This window comes from Fringilla coelebs (genome assembly GCF_963513975.1).
Source record: "Fringilla coelebs genome assembly, chromosome: 5".
Taxonomy (NCBI): domain Eukaryota; kingdom Metazoa; phylum Chordata; class Aves; order Passeriformes; family Fringillidae; genus Fringilla; species Fringilla coelebs.
The window spans coordinates 50,412,679-50,431,316 of NC_140033.1; the positions used below are offsets into that span (position 1 = coordinate 50,412,679).

General features: G+C 54.6%; 1 protein-coding gene across 1 annotated transcript; it reads left to right on the plus strand.

Moving 5' to 3' along the window:
- Nucleotides 1–13,793, plus strand: CARD10 (caspase recruitment domain family member 10; the record flags this gene model as incomplete). The annotated part of the gene is given in 21 exon segments (XM_084206609.1): nt 1–98; nt 100–404; nt 724–861; nt 1,192–1,517; nt 3,380–3,562; nt 3,914–4,069; nt 4,189–4,314; nt 4,458–4,652; nt 4,752–4,889; nt 5,591–5,706; nt 5,949–5,989; nt 6,454–6,574; nt 7,019–7,199; nt 8,033–8,156; nt 8,509–8,749; nt 9,038–9,107; nt 9,456–9,555; nt 9,868–10,026; nt 11,952–12,073; nt 12,716–12,831; nt 13,048–13,793. Coding segments are annotated over 21 exon segments (3,264 nt in total). The 3' UTR covers nt 13,256–13,793.
- Between the last annotated feature and the right edge of the window lie 4,845 nt (nt 13,794–18,638).

Genomic DNA, 18,638 nt, shown 5'->3' on the forward strand with positions numbered 1-18,638 from the left:
ATGCTGCTGAATCCATTTGGATGTAAAATATTTTCTAATGTGTCTGAGTCCCATTTGCAAGATTGGACAAATGGATCATTTGCAGGATCATACCTCAACTCATGTTGTCCCGTGCCTACTTATGCCCTCTATGTGTGCTTCTCCATCATTCCTCATCATTTTCTCCTTTCCTTTTATCCTTCCAGCCGTGGAGAATGCGCCTCTCCAAGCCAGCAGCCTCTCAGAGCAGGAGGAGGAGGAAGACACCCTCTGGGAGAAGATTGAGAGTGCCCGACACCAGCTGACCCGCTCCCTGAACCCGGCCAAGCTGACGCCGTACCTGCGCCAGTGCCGCGTCATAGACGAGCAGGATGAGGAGGAGGTGCTGAACTCCTGCCGATTCCCTTGCAAGAGCAACCAGACAGGTGGGAGAAGACACAAACTTGCACTTGGCTGGGCCTGGTTTGGGGGGATAACGTGGTTTTGACACAGAGTGGATGCTACACACGCTGCGCTGCTCCCTCAGCTTTGTTGTTCTCTGAGGTGCTCTGTAGCCAGGGCCTCCCCCTGCATGCACACAGAAGAGGGCAGTGCTCTCACCTCATTCTCTCTCCTCTAGCCTTTCCCATTTTTGTGGATGGAAGTAGAACTGATGGAGGTGCTATTTTCACATCATGAAGTGAGGATACACAGTGTTCTCTGTTTTGCAGGGAATTCATCCTAGCTCTTTATCTGTTCTTCCAGGTTACCTGATGGACATCCTTCGGCGCCGTGGAAAGCGAGGCTATGAAGCCTTCCTGGAATCCTTGGAGTTTTACTACCCAGAGCACTACACACGGCTCACGGGGAGGGAGCCAGCCCAGCGCTGCTCTATGATCCTGGGTAGGAGCAGGTGCTCTGTTCTCCCTTCAGCTGCTGCTTGCATGGGAAGGGCCAGAAAATTTTGTGCAAGTTCATGCATCTGCTTAAAAATTGGGTTTGTGCTGGCGATGTGTGTGGAATCCTGACAGTTCTGTACTCTGGAACTGGCAGGGAGGGGGCCCTGTATACAGGTGGGACAGACTGCTGCCATAAGCCTGGGACAGCAAGGGCTGCAAACCCTCAGGAGAACTTGTCACCTCTTGGTGGAAAACAGAGCATTGGGCAAATCTGTTTCTTGGGGTTACCCCTGTTTCAGCAGCCAGGAACAGGTTCTCCTTTGTCTCTCCCCAGATGAGGAAGGCCCTGAGGGACTAACTCAGTTCCTGATGATGGAGGTGAAGAAAGTGAGGGCTCAACGGAAAGAGCACCTGCTGAAGGAACATCAGCTCCAGGTGAAAAACCAGGCATTGGAGCAAGAGCAGGTCCGGCTGGAGCAGCAGCTGAAGGAGCTCCTGAAGGTGCAGGAGCGCTGCCAGCGGCTGAGAGAGGAGTGGGACTCCAACAGCGTGGAGCTGCTGAGGCTGAAGGACGAGAACTACATGATGGCCATGCGCTACGCGCAGCTCTGCGAGGAGAAGAACGTGGCCGTGCTGCGGAGCAGGGACCTGCAGCTGCTGGTGGGATCCTGGGGAGCACAGGGTGGGCAGCGGGATGTGGTGGGGCTCTGATGGCCCAGAGGGATGCGCACGGATGTCTGCACGTGGCGGCTTGCGAGCGTGGAGGAGCTGGTGGCACACAGGATGTGTGGTGGGGATCCTGCCCTGCTCTTGGTGGAAATGTGCCCTGCAGAGAGGTTGAGGCATGGGCACAGTGCAGGAGGCTTGCCACTGCCCGGGGGCAGCTGGAGATACATCACCAGCTCCTGCCAACTGGTGTAGTTGGAGTTATATCTCTAGAGGAGCCAGAACCAGGGCTGATGCCTTCCCTGCCATCCCTTGATACTCAGCCTGGCTGCTGGCACCACGGGATGCCCTGTGTGCTCCTGCCTGTGCTTGCTGCCCTGGGCTGCCTGCACTGCTCTCTGGGCAGTGCAGGCAGGCAGCAGGCAGCTCCATGCTGTCAAGCTGTGTGTCTGTATTTACTTTTTCCCCTTCAAGGGTTTGCGTTTTCCTCTCCCTAGGGAGGCCACTGGCTGTGCAGCCACCCACACTGGGTGTGTATGTGTGCTGCCTGGAGCTGCCCAGCCTGCCTTGCTGAGCTTAGGAGCCTTTTGGCCCAGACTCCATTCCCCCTGCCACTCCCCACCGCCTCCTGGTGTCTCTCATGACGTTTGTAAGACTCATGCCCTGCATAGCTGCAGGAATTCGTGACACTGCACTCCAGCTGCCAGGCTCTCACCTCCCACAAACATGCACCCATTTCCTGCCTGGGCAAGGACAGCCCTACCTTGGACCTATTAATAACCCACATTTTTAAGTGCTCTGCTGCCTCCTGGCATTCCCCCTACCAGTCTGGACCTGGACCTCTCACACAGCCTTGTGATTTCCTTTCATACCTTATTCTGTTCTGCCAGTGGTAGGATCCTCCCCTACCTTTTTTTTTCTGGTATTCCTGACAATGCCAGGCTCCCCTGGGCCTCCCCTGAGCAAGGAGGTGAATCACTTGAAGTAACTGTGAGCTGAAGAAATCCCCCTGGAAGCAGCCTCTCAGCTTGCCTTCCCCTCCTGACTCTTGGGTCCAGAACTGTCTGGTCCCCAAAAGTCATTGTAGGTTTTTTGGGCACATTCACAGAAGTAATTCAGTTCCTGAATCCCTCCTAGGCAATTTTGGCAATGCTTCTTGATGGCTTTAATAGGCTTCTCCTGTCCTATTTCCTCTCAAAGCCTTACTTACCTGTGAAATTGGTTCTCTGATCAATCTTATTAGTCATTACAGGTCTGGGAGGACTTTTCTTATTCTTAAAATCACTGACCTCTCCTGTCTCCTGTTGGTGAGGAATGTGGGAGTAGGCTAGGGAATGATGATGCCCCTGTAGTACTGTAGAACTGCCCTGTTCTGCTGCCTCCAGCAGCTTGAACCTCAAACACCTCCCAGGCCAGAGGTGGCCTCCCACACTGAGTAGCCTCCAGTGGATTTTGCTGCTGTGATGTTGTTTCACAGCTGCTCTAGGAATCTTTGAGATATTCACAGCTGCTGGCCCTGGCAGTGCACCAGAGGTCCCCCGTCCACCGACGGTCAAGGCAGCTGCACTGTGGATGCCCCAGGGTAGCAAGAAAGTTGTTACACCAAGAGATGATCTGAATATGATTATGCAAGTGTGCCTTCCTCCTTTCCCTGAGGGAGAAGCTTTTGATTGCAGCTGTACTGCTAACCTCGGCCCAGCAGTAGGATACTCCTTCACATGGTTGCCTGTGGTTGCCTCCTGTGCCTTACTCGCCTCCAGACCTGTTTTCTTCTCTGCACCTTCTCTGCTTCGGTCTCCTAGTAAGGCAGTGGTGCAGGGCCCTGTGTGTCAGACTGTCTCTTCCCTGGGTTGCAGGTGGACCAGCTGAAATGCAAAGTCTCCAGCCTGGAGGAGGAGTGCAGCCTGCTGCGGAAACAGGCGTCGGCGGCGCCCCAGCGAGAGGTGGAGGAGCGGGGCCACCCTGACACCATGTCTGAGCTGTGGGCTGAGAACCAGCGGCTCACAGCATCGCTGCAGGAGCTGCAGGGGATGCTGCAGGTACCTGCCAGGGCAGGGCAGGCTCCAGGTCACCTCCCTTCCTGGGCCATCTCCGGTGATGTTTATATAGCCACTGGAAAGATGGGGAAATTGTTGGTTTGGGCTGGCCTGTCCCATCCTCCAAGCATGTTGCTTGGCTGTGGTGGCTGCCATTGCATCCAGGTAGTGACGGGTGCTTTTTTCCAGCTCTGTAATTCTTGGTTGGGCTCACAGGTGTGACTCTGTGCCTTGGAGTGCACAGCAGATTGATGCTGCATGATGATGGCAGTTGTGCCAATCTGCCAGTCACTGCCCTGCTCGGTTGCTCCCTTGGTGCTTGTGGTGCAGTTACAGTGCCCTCTTGCCTCTTAGAAACCTGGTGAGGGTCCAGTGCCAGGCTCTGAGCAGATCCTTCTGGACATCCTGGAGCACGATTGGAAAGAAGCCCAAGACGACCGGCAGGATCTCTGTCAGAAACTCAACTCCCTGCAGAATGAGCTGCAGTGGGCCGAAGAGCTGAGGGATAAGGTAGAGCATTCATCACGGCCTCTGTCCCTGCACACCAAGCAGGGCCTGGAAGAGAGGGGAGGGATGCTGTAAGGCAGTTGCTTTCAGGAAAGCTAATGCTCATTGCTTGCTGTTACCAGTACCTCCAGGAGGTGGAAGATCTGCAGCTGAAATACCGAACGCTGCAGAAGGACTGTGATCTCTACAAGCATCGTATGAACACAGTGCTGCTGCAGCTGGAGGAGATCGAAAAAGAGCGGGACCAGGTAAATTGCTTTTGACTGCTCAGCAAGAACAGGGCTCTGGATACCTCTCCTTCCCCAGTGGATCTCGTGCAGCCATGCCAGGGTGGGAGGTGTGGATCAGCAGTGCAGTTCTGTGTCTTTTCTCGCTCTCTGGCTCCTTGCAGGCCATCCAGAGCCGTGATGGGGTGCAGCTCCAATACTCCCAGAGCCTGATTGAGAAGGACCAGTACCGCAAACGAGTGCGGGCCCTGGAGGAGGAGCGGGATGAGCTCCTAAGCAAGCTGAGCCAGGCAGAAGGGCTGAACAGCACACTGGAGGCACAGCTGCAGCGCTGCCAAGGCAGCCGCAGCCTCAGCAAGGTGAGGGTGGCTAGAAGGAAGGGGAAAGAGGGAAGGCAAAGGGGTCAGGACTGGTTTCTGGAGGATGCAAATGGAATGATGGAGTCCCTTCTTTCCCAGATGTGCAGCTCTTCCTACTCCCTCTGCTCCAACCTCAGCAGCACCTGGAGCCTCATAGACAACCCTGCAAATGGACTCATGGATAGCCTGGGGACTTCTGTTACCCCATTCCCAGGGGATTCAGCCATTCAGAGCATGGTGAGTGCTTGACCACGTGAGGCTGGCCCTCAGCTGAGGTCAGTGGAGACACTGCTCAGGAAGGGCACACAGGCATTGGAGTGGCTTCATCATGAGGTTGTGACTTGGTGTGGGGTGGTGTGTAAGGGGTGAGCAGATCTCAGATGCAAAGCTCTCAGTCTCTAACAAACTGGCCAATGCTGCCCTAAAGTGTGTGAAAACCCTTCATTCCATATGACAGCCTCATGTAACATGCTGTCCTCCCTAAAATACTGTTTAATGTATGCATGCTGGAGGAGAAATCCAGACTCTTTTGAACCCCATAGCAGCATCGTGTTGTTTTTAAGGGAGTCAGTTTCTTTCCTTTGACTCCTTGAACTGTCATGCCAGAGCACCCTGAAATAGGCAGTCCCACGGGTTACTCACACCTCTGGGTGTGTGGTTGCTAAACCAGGAGCATAAGGACAAGGGTTGGATAGTCTGTTCATCTGCTACTGCTCCCACAGCTTGTGCTTTGCAAAAAGATGGGGATGTAGTGTCATGGATCTCTAGCTGAGCTATCTGCTTGGGAAAACAAGGTGCCCCTGTGAATTTGGAGGGATGTGGATTATCCTAAAGAGGGTTGTGGTAACCAAGGAGCAGTTTGCTCCCTTGGCCTGAAGGGAGGGGAGAAGTGGTGCTGGGTGTTGGTGTTAGCAAGCATGTCTCTCACTCTGCCCAAGGACGAGACTCCTGACAGCGAGAAGGATATCAACCGTCTTTCCACCTTCCCCTTCCCTCCCTGCATCGGCTCCATCCTCCGTCGGCAGCGGGAAGAGAGGTGCATGCCCCACAAAAGGTGATTGCTGAGGGCTGCTTGGCTCCTCTGTGGGGGTCTGGGGTCCAGGAAGAGATGCCTGGCGGGGTTAGGAGAGAACCTGGAGTGGGAACTGAGTGGAAAGGCTGTCTGGAAGTTGTGTGGTGGCTCCAGGGGTGCTTGGGGGTGGTGGGGAAGTCTGTGGAGCTGAGATTGAGAATGGGATGCAAGCAGGCTTTGGAAAAGCTACTACCTTACAGATCCATTTTGTGTCTCCTTTTTAGCTTGTCCTGTGGCTCCTTTAGCAGCATTGATGATGGAACAGGTACAAGGCTTTCCTCATTGGGTTGGCTAAAAATAAGTGGGGGCTGTGGGGAGAGGGGTTGGACAAGTGACCCTCCCTCACACCTCTGGTTTGTGCAGCTCATTGTGAGGGCTATGAACCTGTAGCATGGTACTATAGGCCCTCATATCCCCCCGTGCCTTGTCAGGCACAGCAGCTGGAAAAGCTGGCTTTTCCTCTGCAGAGCAGGTAGCTATTTGCATCAGCTCTGTTTGGCTCATGGAGAGCTGTTGAGGGAATAATAGAAGAGGGAAATACTTTTGCCCTGAGGTGTTACTGGATGCTCCCTTCACCTGCTACTACCTGTGTGATGGGTTGTAAGTCTCCCAGTCAGATGCTAGAAAATGGCAGGAGAGGATGGCAGACCCTTGTCACCCCCAGAACAGGAGCTCCCTGTAGCATTAGCACAGGTAAAGTGCGCCTTCTCCCTTTTTGCTTTTTCCTAGGCAGCAGTTTTCCTGGCACCTTGCTGGGGGCCTTCTCCTCTTCTTCCAGCAGCACCTACACCAGGGTGAAGTCGGAGATCTGCTTGTCCACGCTTTCCAGCCGCAAGGAGGTCACTAGGAGGTGACTGCTGCTCTCTGAGCTGGGCATTCTGTTGGTGGTGCTTGAAGGGGGCATTTTGTGGTGCCAGGGACCACGCTTGGGAGACCTTCCTTTCTGCCCCTCCCTTGCAGTTGCAGCCCTTTCTTGCTAGTGGGAGAGGAGAGAAATGAAGATCTTACAGTTCTGGCTTCAGTTTTTTGCACCATCCTATTGGTTATGGCAGGGGTGGAGATGTTTCTCTGGGCTGGACATGCAAGTGTCTAGGTAGGGAGGGACTGTGGGAGTCCAGCTTGGTTTTCTTGGTGGCGCTTGTGGGATAGAAGGGGCTGTGGGACTTTGTCAGCTCTGTGTGCCCTGGTGAGTCACAAGCTCCGTGCTGCTGTAGCTGGACACAAGGCATGGGGGACAGGCTCTTAGAAAAGGCAGTAAAGCTCAATTGCCAGACTTGGCATTTCTCCTTGGCAGGTCACTGGTGGTGCAGCTCACTAATGTGGGTCATCCCAGCCACCCCTCACCCCAGGAGAAGAGGCTTGGAGCAGACATCTCCATCCTTGGAGGGAACAGGACAGGAATTTATGTCCAGTGGGTCAAGCCGGGCTCAAGGGTTGAAAAAGCAGGACTCAGGGAAGGGTGCCGGCTCCTTGAGGTGAGTCTGGGAATGGGCTCCTTTTGTGGCTTTGCAAAGCACCTGAGGTGATGCAAGGAGTGCACAGTGATCCCCAGTGCAAGATGACCTCTCCCCAGCTTGAAGTCCACCTCCATTTCTCTTGTTTTCTGGGGCTGCTCCCTGTCTAGAGCTTTACACAGCACAAACACCCACCCAGGTCTCACAGTACTTGAGTGTACCTGTGCATGTAAAAATGCCAAGACCTTCTGAAACCCTTCCTTGAGCTGTGGGAAGGGAGAAACAAAAATGAGTCACACAATTAAGATGCCAGTACACCTTTGTGTCCCTCACCTTTGTGTCTGTCACCTTGTGCCTTTTCAGAGCGGTTTGCATCCTGCATCCTGCACATGCCCATTGCAAACCAATCAATTCTGGAGCAAGATTTCTCAGGCCTTTGTGACCCTCCTGAGTTATAGAGAATAATTGCTCTGAAGAAAGCTCCTGGAAGGAGGGAAGGGCATTTGTTTTGCCAAGAATGACACTACTTGAAATACAGCTGCACTACTTGAATTAATATCCCACCTGTATCCCACTGAAAACAAGCCAGTGCTCCTGCTCCCACACACGTTCATGCACACACACATTTCCTTTCATGACAGCCCACCATCCAGGCTGGGTGATGGCTGGCAGCAGGTATTTCAGAGGCAGAGGAGGGAGCCAGAGGCAGACTGAGGATGCCTTATCCTCAGACACAGTTTTCCCCAGACCTGCCTCACTCTGTAAAACCTTTTGTGTAACCCTGATGGGTGAGGGAGCCTGGGGGGTGCCTGCTTTTCCAGCCCTTAGGTCTAATGGCATCGGGTCCTTGCTAGCTGAGGGTGCCATCACTGAAGGAAGAGGTGCTTTCCCTGGAGAACTGCACACGGGAGGTTGCCTACCTAAGCCTGCTGCACTGGGATGAGCCGTCTAGTCTCATCTTTCAGCTTGACCTAGAAGGTAAGGTGCTGGCAGCTAGGTCACCTTCGAACCTGAGCTCTCTGCCTCCCTTTCTAGGCCCTCTACTCAAACCTGGAGATTAATCTCAGTTATTCTTTCTCCTCTCCTGTTTGGTCGTAGGCCACCATGTCAGACACAGGGGTTGGCCATAGCTCCAGTAGCTTTCCCTCTCTGGTGTGACTTGTGCATCCTCTGAGTTACAGGACAGAGGTACAGACCTTCTGTCTGTTTGCCTCCTCTGCACCCCAACCCCAATCCAGAGCGTCACAACTGTGCTGGGGACTTGGCTTTCTTACTGGTGACTGTTGTCTACTGCGTCCCCACCTGTGGTGACCTGTGTTCTATGCTCCAGGGTACCAGCCTCTGCGGGCAGCCCTGGAGGAAGGGAAGAAGTTTTCTGGAGACTCGTTCTACGTGCGCACCAACGTGTCGCTGCTGGAGCCGTCAGACCCGTACGCGCTGTGCGTGAGGTGTCGCGAGATCCTGCACGTCACGGACACCATGCACAGGGGCCGCCTGGAGTGGTACTGCTCGCGCGTCGACCCCTTGACCCTGCGGGACCTGGACAAGGGCACGGTGCCCAACTACAGCAGGTAGCCAGCACGAGGAGGGAGCCAGGGGCTACCTGCCCCTTGTCTGTGCTGGCCATCCCCTGGTGGTGCTGGGGCTGCAGACTGGCCTCTCGGTGGTGTAGGATGACTAAGTCTTGTTCGAGGACCAGCGTGGTAGTGTTGGGAGCCCTGGAGGGACTGGGAGGTTGAGTGAGGGCTTTGATATGCCTATGCTTCAGCAGGTCCGTGGGATTGGTGAAGAGATTCCCAGCACACTATGGCCCCTGGGGCTTCCGGAGTTGCTTGAGTGCAAGCTCTCTGTCTTTTCAGGGCTCATCAGCTTTTGAAGATCCAGGAGAAGCACCAGATGCCTGGGCAGCAGAGAGGCCACAGAAATACCGTAAGCCAAAGAAGCAGGTGATGAGAGCCGTGGTGTGCACCCATGGCCATCTCACCACCTCAGAGATGTGCCCCACTCTGCCCCACTCTGTTGGTAAACCAGCTTGTACAGAGGTGGCAGCAGATGGGTTAGCAAACAAAGCTTTTAGGCCATGCAGTGTTACTGCTCTGTGGATGCTTTTCTACCACTTCCCCACTTCCCAGACTGAACCTAATGGATGGCAGTCCTAATCCATTGCTTTTTGTAAGGGTGCACCATCCTTTTTGCTAGAGGATGTTCTGCAGCCAGTTCTTCATGTGTGTGAAAAGGGCACTGCTCTCAGCCTAATTGCCCTCACTTTCTCCTCAGCTAAAGAAACGGGCCTTAGGCCAACTGCGCTTGGTGAAATCCAAACCACAGAGGAGCCCAGAACAGCCTCCCCAGCAGCTGTGGCTGGACCCCTGCTCAGGTGAGCTGTTAGCTCTGTGCCTGCCCTGTCACCCTTGGAGACCCAGTTGTCCCCTGGCCATCCAGCTTTTTGTGGAGAATAAACTGCTGTGTAACTCATGTCCAGAAAACAGGCAGGGGGTCTACATCCAGGGTATCTGTCCATGAGTGGGTGTTGTGACCAGGGTAGGGTCTCTCCTGGGACCTAAAATGGTTTGGTAGGTGCCTCCATGATTCAGGATGAGGTGGTACAGAACGATGGCATGGTCTGTAGGCTGTCCTGGTCTCCTGTGTTCTCACCTTTGACTTTCTCTGCTTCAATGCTGTCTTCCAGACCCAGACACGAACCTGAAGCCTTACAGCCTGGTGCGCCCTGTGGTGGTCAAGACACCCCGTCCTGTGGTGCTGTTGCCAAGCTGCATTGCACCACGGCTCATCAGGAACCTGCTGGACCTGCCCACCTCTCGCCTGGACTTCCACGTGTGCCCAGCAGGTAGGCAGCAACATGTGGTTGCTCAGTCCATTTCAGTGAAGGGCTTGGAAGGTTGAGTTATGGTCTCATGGGAGTCTTGGAAAACCCATGAGGTCTCTCTTCAGAGGGTGTGTGTGGGAATCTCTCAGTCTTCCCACATAATACCTGTCGACAGGTCACTTTTTTGGGCTGAATGTCTGCAAGATGTTCCCTGCTGTTTTTAACTGTGTCCGATCCCTTTGGCCCCCTGGGAAGCCAGCCCTCCCTTCTGGTCACCTGAGGCATGGGGATCTTTTCTCTTCCCTTGAGTGGGTGGTGGTGTAGCATTGCCTTTCTGCTCGGGGTGGCTCTTCCCAGAGATGAAAACCCTGGCTGATGTGGGATCTGCAGGTTGACTTCATGCCAGCTCTTCCTGCCCAAAAAGGGAGGATCCAACCACATCTCCTTCTTTTGCCAGGAGATGTGATGCTGACACATGGCTGAAGAGGCTGCTGGGGAAAGAGCATTTCTCCCATAGGGAATGTTCAGAGAGGACAACTCCCTCTTTCCTCCGTCCTCCTCACTTCTCCAGTGCTCTCTTTTCCCGGTGTTTTAGAGTTCTCCCTTTACCAACTGCAGGACTGAAAAATGAGTTGGTTTATTTGTTTGCGGGGTAATGATGGAGGTAGTGAAAAATCTCTGGTTTGCTGAAGGATGGCTCTGAAAATTCTGGCTGCTGGGCTTCTCAGTTGAGTGACTTGGCCATATATCCTGTCCTGCTGAGCCCTCTGCAGGGTTCCCCTCACACTGCACAGGGGGGACCTGCTTCCAGGCTTTTACTGTGATTGGGAACTTACACTGAGGGCAAAAACTCCATTGTCCCCTGCTAGTTTTGTGTCTGCGAGGGAAGGAAAATAATCCATGAGCCCCAAGCCATTTCTCTTTTGTTTGCTGCCTGTATTTTCTTTCAATCTTCCAGGAGAGTCTACTGCCTACAAAGGAAACATGGCTTTGCAGGATCTAGGTCTGCCTGGGGAGTACTGTGTCACCAGGCAGAGGATGCCCAGCCAGCCTGGAACCTGAGATAACTGGAACATGCTCTGGACCCAGTTCCAAACATGCCTTCTGCTAAAAATATGACTTTATTTCCATCTTAGGGACAAGCAGCTCCTAAAAGCCTTTCCGTGGCAGTGTGGGCAGCTGCCTAGAGCAGCATGGTGGGCAGGTAAAGCCTGGCTCCTGCCTCAGCCACACTGGAGTGCAGGGCCTGTGGCTCCCAAGCCAAGTCTGGGTGTGTGTTTTGTGTCATCCTCCTTCGGGAGTTACCAGGGGCACCTGGCTCTCCTTGCTTTGACCGTGCTGCATCCAGCTCTGCCCCCAGTTCTCTGTCCCAGCATCACCTCTCTGCTGCTTTCCTGGTGCTGGCTGCTGCGTGCTGTCCTGCCTCTGAGCAAGCTGCCACCAGCAAGAGGAGGTTGAGCTCATCCCCATTTTCCTCCCACTCTTCCAGCATACACCCACTCCTCTTGCTTCCCCAGCCGTGTTGCTCACTTACAGGAGCCGTCTATAAGCCTGTGTAGAACTCAAACCCTGCAGAAAATCCATCTGGCAGGATAAAGTGGTTATTTTTCTGCCATGCTCTGTTAGGGAGGGGTTGGGACAGTGTAGCAGTGGGTGGATAATGTCTGTGAGCTAGCTTAGGCTGCTGTGGTACAATACAAGGTGCTGCTCTTGCCATGCAAGGTGTCTTCAGCTGTGATATCTCGCTTGTTGCCTCCCAGAAAGCTGCAGGAGATCCATGCCTAAAGTGTGATGCTGTATAATTAGTCTTGCTCTCCAGAATCTGTAAACACTGAACTTGATAAGCACCAGTGCAGCAGCCAACATGTGGGATCTGAGGTAGAAAGTCCATGTAGGAGGGAGAAGGGGCTGACATCTCTCTCTTCCTATTTCCTCTTGGCTTGCAGAGAAGCTGGCAGGAGGGGATCCCGGCACAACCCCCACTCAGGAGCACCCTGTGCCTAGAACTGCCCCCCAGGACCAGAGGGAAAGCAGACGAATCCACATGATCCGGGAGGCAATGGAGAAGGTGCTGAGGCTTTTGGTGTGGGGAGAAAGGGCCAGGAGGGGGCAGCTCATTCAGACAGGAGGAGAGGAGGGGGCAGCTGACTGGGGGAAGAGGGAGAGTGGTGTGGTGATAGAAAAGGAGCTGCTTGCTCGGGGGGTTGTGTAATTTGGAGAGTGTTTCAGGTCAAGGTGCTGTGGAGTTGTGGAGCAGCAGATATGGACGTTTCCCTGAGTCTCTGATGAGCTCAGATGAAATAAGTGGGTAATGGGGATTTGTGGGGGAGGCAGTGGGACATGCCATACTCAGAAGTGACCTCTCTGCTCTCACATTCCTCATCTTCACCAAGGTGGCAACAGCTCTGCTCAGGGCAGAAATGTGAGGTTGTGGGTGACAGCGATGACAAAGAGGATGTGAAGATGAGCTGTGGCTGAGAGAGAGGTCCAGTGAGCTCTTGGGTTGGATTGGCAGTGATGGAGTGGGTGACCCTGCTCTTTAATTCTCCCCTTTTCTGTTGGAACTGTCCATAAATCTCACTTTTAATGGAATTAGTATTGGAAAAGCAATGATATTGCACAGTATGGGGTTTGATTTAATGTAACTGTCAGGGGCTGGGGTTATTTTTTCTCCATTTAAATCAGTAAATCTATTCAATTTCCTTTCCAGAATAAACACTGCCTGCTAGAGCTGGGAGTTGAGGGTGTGAGGGATCTAATTAAAAGTGAAATATACCCCATCGTTATCCATGTCGAGGTCACTGAGAAGAACGTTAGAGGACTCAGGTGAGGACAGAGCATGGCATGGTGTCATGGGAGGAGAGAGAAGCCCTGGTCTCTGTTCAGAGACAGAACAAGGATCAGGCGAGAACACTGGATGTGTGTGCTGGGCTCGGTGCTGTGAGGGAAGCAATTCCATCCTGTAGTGCGAGTGCATTCCTGGGCGGTTTTGCCACGCCACCTCTTTATGCCAAGGGTGACATTTGTCCCTGTTTTCCGTAGGAGCTTGCTGGGGAAGGCGGGCCAGCGGGACTCGGAGGTGCTGAAGATGTGCCGCGCTGTGGAGCGGGCTCTCCACACCCTGCCCTGCTCCTGGGCCCGAGTGGAGCCCCACACCTGGAGCCACGCCCAGGAGCTGCCCAAGGTGGTTCGCGGCTGCATCTTCCAGGAGCAAACCCGCCCGCTGTGGATTGAGGAGGGCGATGACTGAGTGGGGGGGGGGGGTAGCAGAGTGGCTCCTGCCACCTACTGTCCCCAAGAGCTGCTCTCAGAGGTCCCTGCCTCTCCAAGGCCTTCCAGGTAGTGTGTTCTTCCTCCCTGAGGGGATGCTGGTAGCTAAGGCCCCCCAGGGTAGCCTTTCTCGTCCCCTTGGGGGCCACCAAGAGCTAGGAAGTAACAGATAACAGTGCCTCCCCTGTCTGAGCTTTCTGTATTTCACTGGAAAGGCATCTTCCGCCATCATGGAGGAAACCAGCCCTGTGGGCTGTTCCCTGTCGCCTTGGGCTGTCCTCATACGTGGTCAGATTGACAGACGGAACATAGGGGAACTGTGTGGGATCAGGCTGCCTAGGAGCATTTCTCGCACAGATTTCAAGCTCTTCAGCTCTTCTCCTGTCACCACCATCTCCCCTGCCTGGTGGCACTGTGTGTTCCAGGTCCTCTCTTCCCATCTACCTCGCCTCTGGCCCCAAGGCACAGGGAGCATGGCTCATACACCTGTGACCCACTGCGGCTGGAGTGACATTCAGGTTGCAACAAACTCTGGTTTTATAGGAGCTGTACTCTTTATTGCTTGTAAATTATTAATGGAGCCTTTCATTGGCAAACCGCCTGTAAAGGAGAATTAAATACCATTCATAATGGGAATGGGTGGCAGGCTGTGTGCTTGTGTGTTACTGGGAAGGTGTGGGTGAAGCACAATGGGATATTTTTCTCCTCCTTTAGGTGAAACCCGAATGCCCAGCCCTCCAGGGGAAGGAGGGAGCACTTGTAGGGCAGCAAGAAGTGTGGGCAGAGGACAGGCTAAGTGTGCCACAGACTGAGTCCCCTCCCTTTTCTACTTGGCCCCTGGATTTCAGTCCCTTGCTCTCCCCAGCACTGATGCTGGTCAGGGTGCTTTCTCCCGGGAAAAGCTTACTTGAGTTTTGAATTGTGTCTGGCTGGGGTCCCTAGAGCTTTGCATCCCTCCATGCCCTTGTTAGCGTGACGTGAGAAGCCAGCTACCTCACCCTCCTGGGGGCCAGCAAGGACACTGAGCCCAGCCATGCTGCTGGGAGAAAGGGGACAGTGCCCCTGCAAGATGGGGTTCTCACCCTGACATGGGACCCAGAGTGGGTTCAGACTCTGGCAGGGGGAAGATGGAGGCTTTGGGTAGCCACAGCAGTGCTCATTTAAACTGCATGGTCCTGGGTCCTGTTATGCAGCCAGCATTAGCAGATGCCATAGGAAGGGGGTGTCTGGATACCCTCACTGGGGAGAGGTGGTGGTTGTGGTGGTAGGTGGCTTTTCCTGAGGCATGCCAGAGGAAAATGAAGTCTGTGGCTCTGGGAGGCTTGGGGCTCTTGGGGAATGAGGTCAGGCAGAGTCTGCTGATGCTGGGGTCAGTGGGAGCAGATGGGCAGCTAGCACCAGAGTCAGGTCCTCTCTGTGTCCCTCTTGCCCCTGTGGTTTGGCACTGCTGGTGCCATGCACTTGTGAAGCTCTGAGCAAAGATTAACTTGCTGATCTTCACGAGTCCCCTGTGAGGTGTTATTTCAGGCTCTAAACCAGTTGCCTGTGTCTTTTATGAGGACGAGAGTGAAGGGGGGAGGAAAGAAAATGAAGACTTTAACTTGCAGTCACTAAAATGTAGAGCAAAGTCTTCGCTCTGCCCTGGAGCCATGCAACTCTTCTCTCAGGGAAGGGGGAGCTGGCATACACAGGGCTCCAGATGAAAGCTCCCAAGTGGCATCCACTCCAGGGGATGCAGCCTGAGCATTCCAGCACAGCCAGTCCCCTGGGAGGGTGCTTGCCCTGCAGGCAAACAAACTGGGATTCTTGTTGAGCTGATGAGAAGACAAGTCCCAAAACAAGTTCCCATTCACCCTGTCATGGATTTGGAGATTGGAATTTGCATCTTTGCTGGGCAAAAGTAGCGCTTGAGTATTCAGGGAAAATGCCTCACTGTGTGTGAGGCAATGTGACTCAGGGCTTCAAACTTGTCCCTGCTGGCACTGGGAACCAGCCCCAGCCCTGTGGGCTGGGCTGGAGGGGGTTAAAAGTAGCGCCTCCACCCTGGGTAGGGGTCAGGCTGTGCTCCCAGCTTAGGCCTTGCTGCCCTCCCAAAGAATCACATCCCCCAGCACTTCACTGGGCCATCAGTGCTCTCAACCACGGGGAAAGGGAGGCAAAGGGAGGCTGCTGGGAGACAGGCTGGCACTGCCCAGCTAGCCAAGCAGCAGCAGCAGCACTGCCTTCCCTGCTTCCAGGTTTCCATGCTCTCTATCCAGCTTCTCTCCCCTGAGGCTTTCAAAATCTGGCCTTAACCTGTTCTGGACATAGGTGAGAAGTGGAGCAGAGGGCTTCAAGGCAAATGTAAATGACCCTCTCTGCCCTGCACACCCCAGCCCACCTTTTTTTTTACCTCCTAGGGGGGCGGCTGCCTGCTTGGAGGAATGAGTCACAGGTTAGGTAACAGGCACAATGCAATTAGCAGCCCTGGGCACCAATTACCAGCTGTAACAGCCTTGTGCAAACCCCTGTAAAGAGTCACTGAGAGCAAGATTTCTCTCTCCAGGGAGGGGATTGTCGAGGTGGCACATGTATCACCCTGGGAAGTCCACAGTGGCCCCCTGTCCCAGCAGAGTTTCCTGGCACCGTGGTCTGTATGAAGTAGCTTTGAATTGTATTTGTAATGCCTTCTGGGGCCATCACTAAGGGGCCCTGCCTGTGCCTCACCTGTGCCTCCCAAATGGTCTAAGCCAGAGCTGCAGGATGCCTTGGAGCTATAGAAGCTTCCTTTACAGGTGCCTGAGGCTGCAGGCATGTGGCTGGAGCACTCAGGGAGGTTAATTTCTGGCTCAGGAGCATTGACCAGCCATGTGAGCAATCCCAGTCACACCAGGTTCACATCTCTGCAGTAATGTAAGGCCTGAAGGTGAATGACTCCCCCCGTGCCCCAAATCAGTGTAGGAAAGTATCAGTATTCAAAGGGATCTAAAAATAAAACCTGCAGGGACTCTCCAAAGGGATATGGGAGATGCTCTGGAGATGTTCTTGCTTCAGGGGAAGGCAGGAGTCTTTGAGACTTAGAGAAATACAGGGGAGGAGGGAAGACAAGTGGATTCAGTGGTTTGTTCCTTAAGTAGTAAAGAAAAAGTAAAAAGTTGTAGCCAGGGACAGGGGCAGAGTGAAAGTATGTCTGAGATGTGGAGAAACTGAGCATATGGGTTTAGCCCTGCAGGGAGATCTTCCCCGTGTGCCTGGGAAGTGCCTGTGGCTGGACACACGGTGGGAGTGTGGCACAGAGGGACCCTGGCAGGCTGCCCTGCTCCTCTGTTCTAAGGTCCCATGATCTGACATGTGCATGGGGCGGGGTGTCCTTTTCCACACAGAGCCATTCCACACCCCCGCCAATTCTCCTGGGCCCCAACTTATTACTTTTAATTTTTATTTTTTTCTTTGCTGTGCTGAGATTGGATGCCCAGAGCTTGTAGCTCCCTGAGGAGGCGCTCTGATTTCAGCAGCTTATGTAGAGCACTCCCATCCTGCTGTCCCCACGCTTGCTGCACAGAGAAGCTGAGATGGGGGCATGGATATCATCCCCCCTCCTGGGCTGGTTGTCTCTCTGGATCTCTCTGGCTACTCTGTAAAGTGGCCTGCAGGTAGTGTGAAGGGGACGGCATGGTCACCTACCCCGTGTCTAACTGAACCAGCAAAAGCATGCAGCAGTCTGTGGTACTCGCCCCAAAATTTCCCTTCCATGGTGATCTCTGTCCTTGTCTCTATCCTCTGATATCCCTATCCCTTGCTGGCACCCAGAGGGCTGGAAGTGAAGGTGCCTCAGGGGAGACCAGTGGTGAAGATGGGGAGTGAGGAAGGAGCTGGAGGTGCCACTTTGCTGCTGTGCCTGCAGGTGTCTGAGGTTTTCCAAAGAGAGAGGACATTCCCTTTCCTTTCCCAGGGAGAGGGAGGCTACATCTTGGACAGCACGAAACCCACAAGGGACAAATGGCTGAGCTCAGCCCTACTGCAGGGGGCAAGGGCCTGGGTGGGATATAAACTCAGCAGTGACACTGCACCCCACGCCCCCACCCCGTGCTCCCACAGAAATGTTCAAGGCCGGGTTTGATGGGCTCTGAACAACCTGGTCCAGTGGAACGTGTCCCTGCCCATGGCAGTGGGCTTGGAACTGGATGATTTTTGAGGTTCCTTCCAGCCCAAGTAATTCCGTGACTCTACAGCTGGAAGGGAGGCAGTAGGGCCTTGCTCGTGCTTTTGGCTGCCGGTGCACCTCTTCTGTGAGTGTCACTGGTTCTGCAGCCACCTGGGCAGCAGAATGCCCTTGGATATCCTGGTGGGGGTTGCAGGGCTGGAGACAGAGGAACAGGGACCTTCCAGAGCAGAGTCATGGTTTAGGGAGATGGGTGTCAGAAGTGGGGGTCACAGCCCAGCTTGAGACTCTGGGGTGTGGCAGCAGGAGGGACAGCAGGGAGCGAACAATCCTGCTTTGGGAGGCAAGCTGGGACTAAAAGGCAGGAGCAGCAACTCAGACCTGTATCCATAGGAAAAGTTTGGGGCTGAAGGAATTCCTGGGGAAAAATCGTTCTTTGCAAGATCCACAAAGGAGCCCACACCTTAACTTCACCAGAGCCCACATCAGTGTCACCTTCCCCTCCTCTGTCAGGAGCAGGGGATGAGCAGGCCTACAGAGATCGGGCCGAGCTGTCACAGAGAAGCGGGGAAATCAGTCAAGCAACAGGTTTGTCCTCCCAGACCTGCCGTTTGTCACCTCGCAGGTGTCCCAGAGCGGGGATGCGCTGCGGAGGCAAACCCGCTGTCAGACGCAGGCCTCCCCCGGCTCCATCCTTCCTCCCCGGGGCCGGCGCCCCGCCCCGTGCCCGGAGGCGGGACCGGGGCTGCGGGGAGGGCAGGGGCTGCGGGGGGAGCAGGTGCCGGGGCGCCCCGCGTCCCTGCCGCCCTGCGCCCGCCTGCTGCCGGCTCGCCTCTGTGCGCTGGGGTCTTCTGATGTCTTCGCTCCAGACTTCCCCCTCATGGCTCTGATCTCCTTTGCCGCCCCCTCAACACCCAGCCTGGGACACTCGGCCTCTCCGTCGGGAGCAGGGATGCTCGCTTTCCTCCTGGCAGGCTGGGCCCGCCACGTGCCGTCGCCTCGGAGTGTTTTCCAGCCGTGTGTCCCTGCCTCGCTGGGTCACTGAGCTCTCCGTAGCCCGTGAAACCCCCCCTGCTTCAGCGGGATCCTTCAGCTCTGCCGACTCTGGCTTCCTGGTCTTTGCCCACCCTGTTCCTTGACCGCATCTGTTCAGACCTTGCTCTTGACTAATCTCGCCCCCTCAGAGGCTTCGAGAAGAGCAGACAGCGTCACGTGGGGGTAC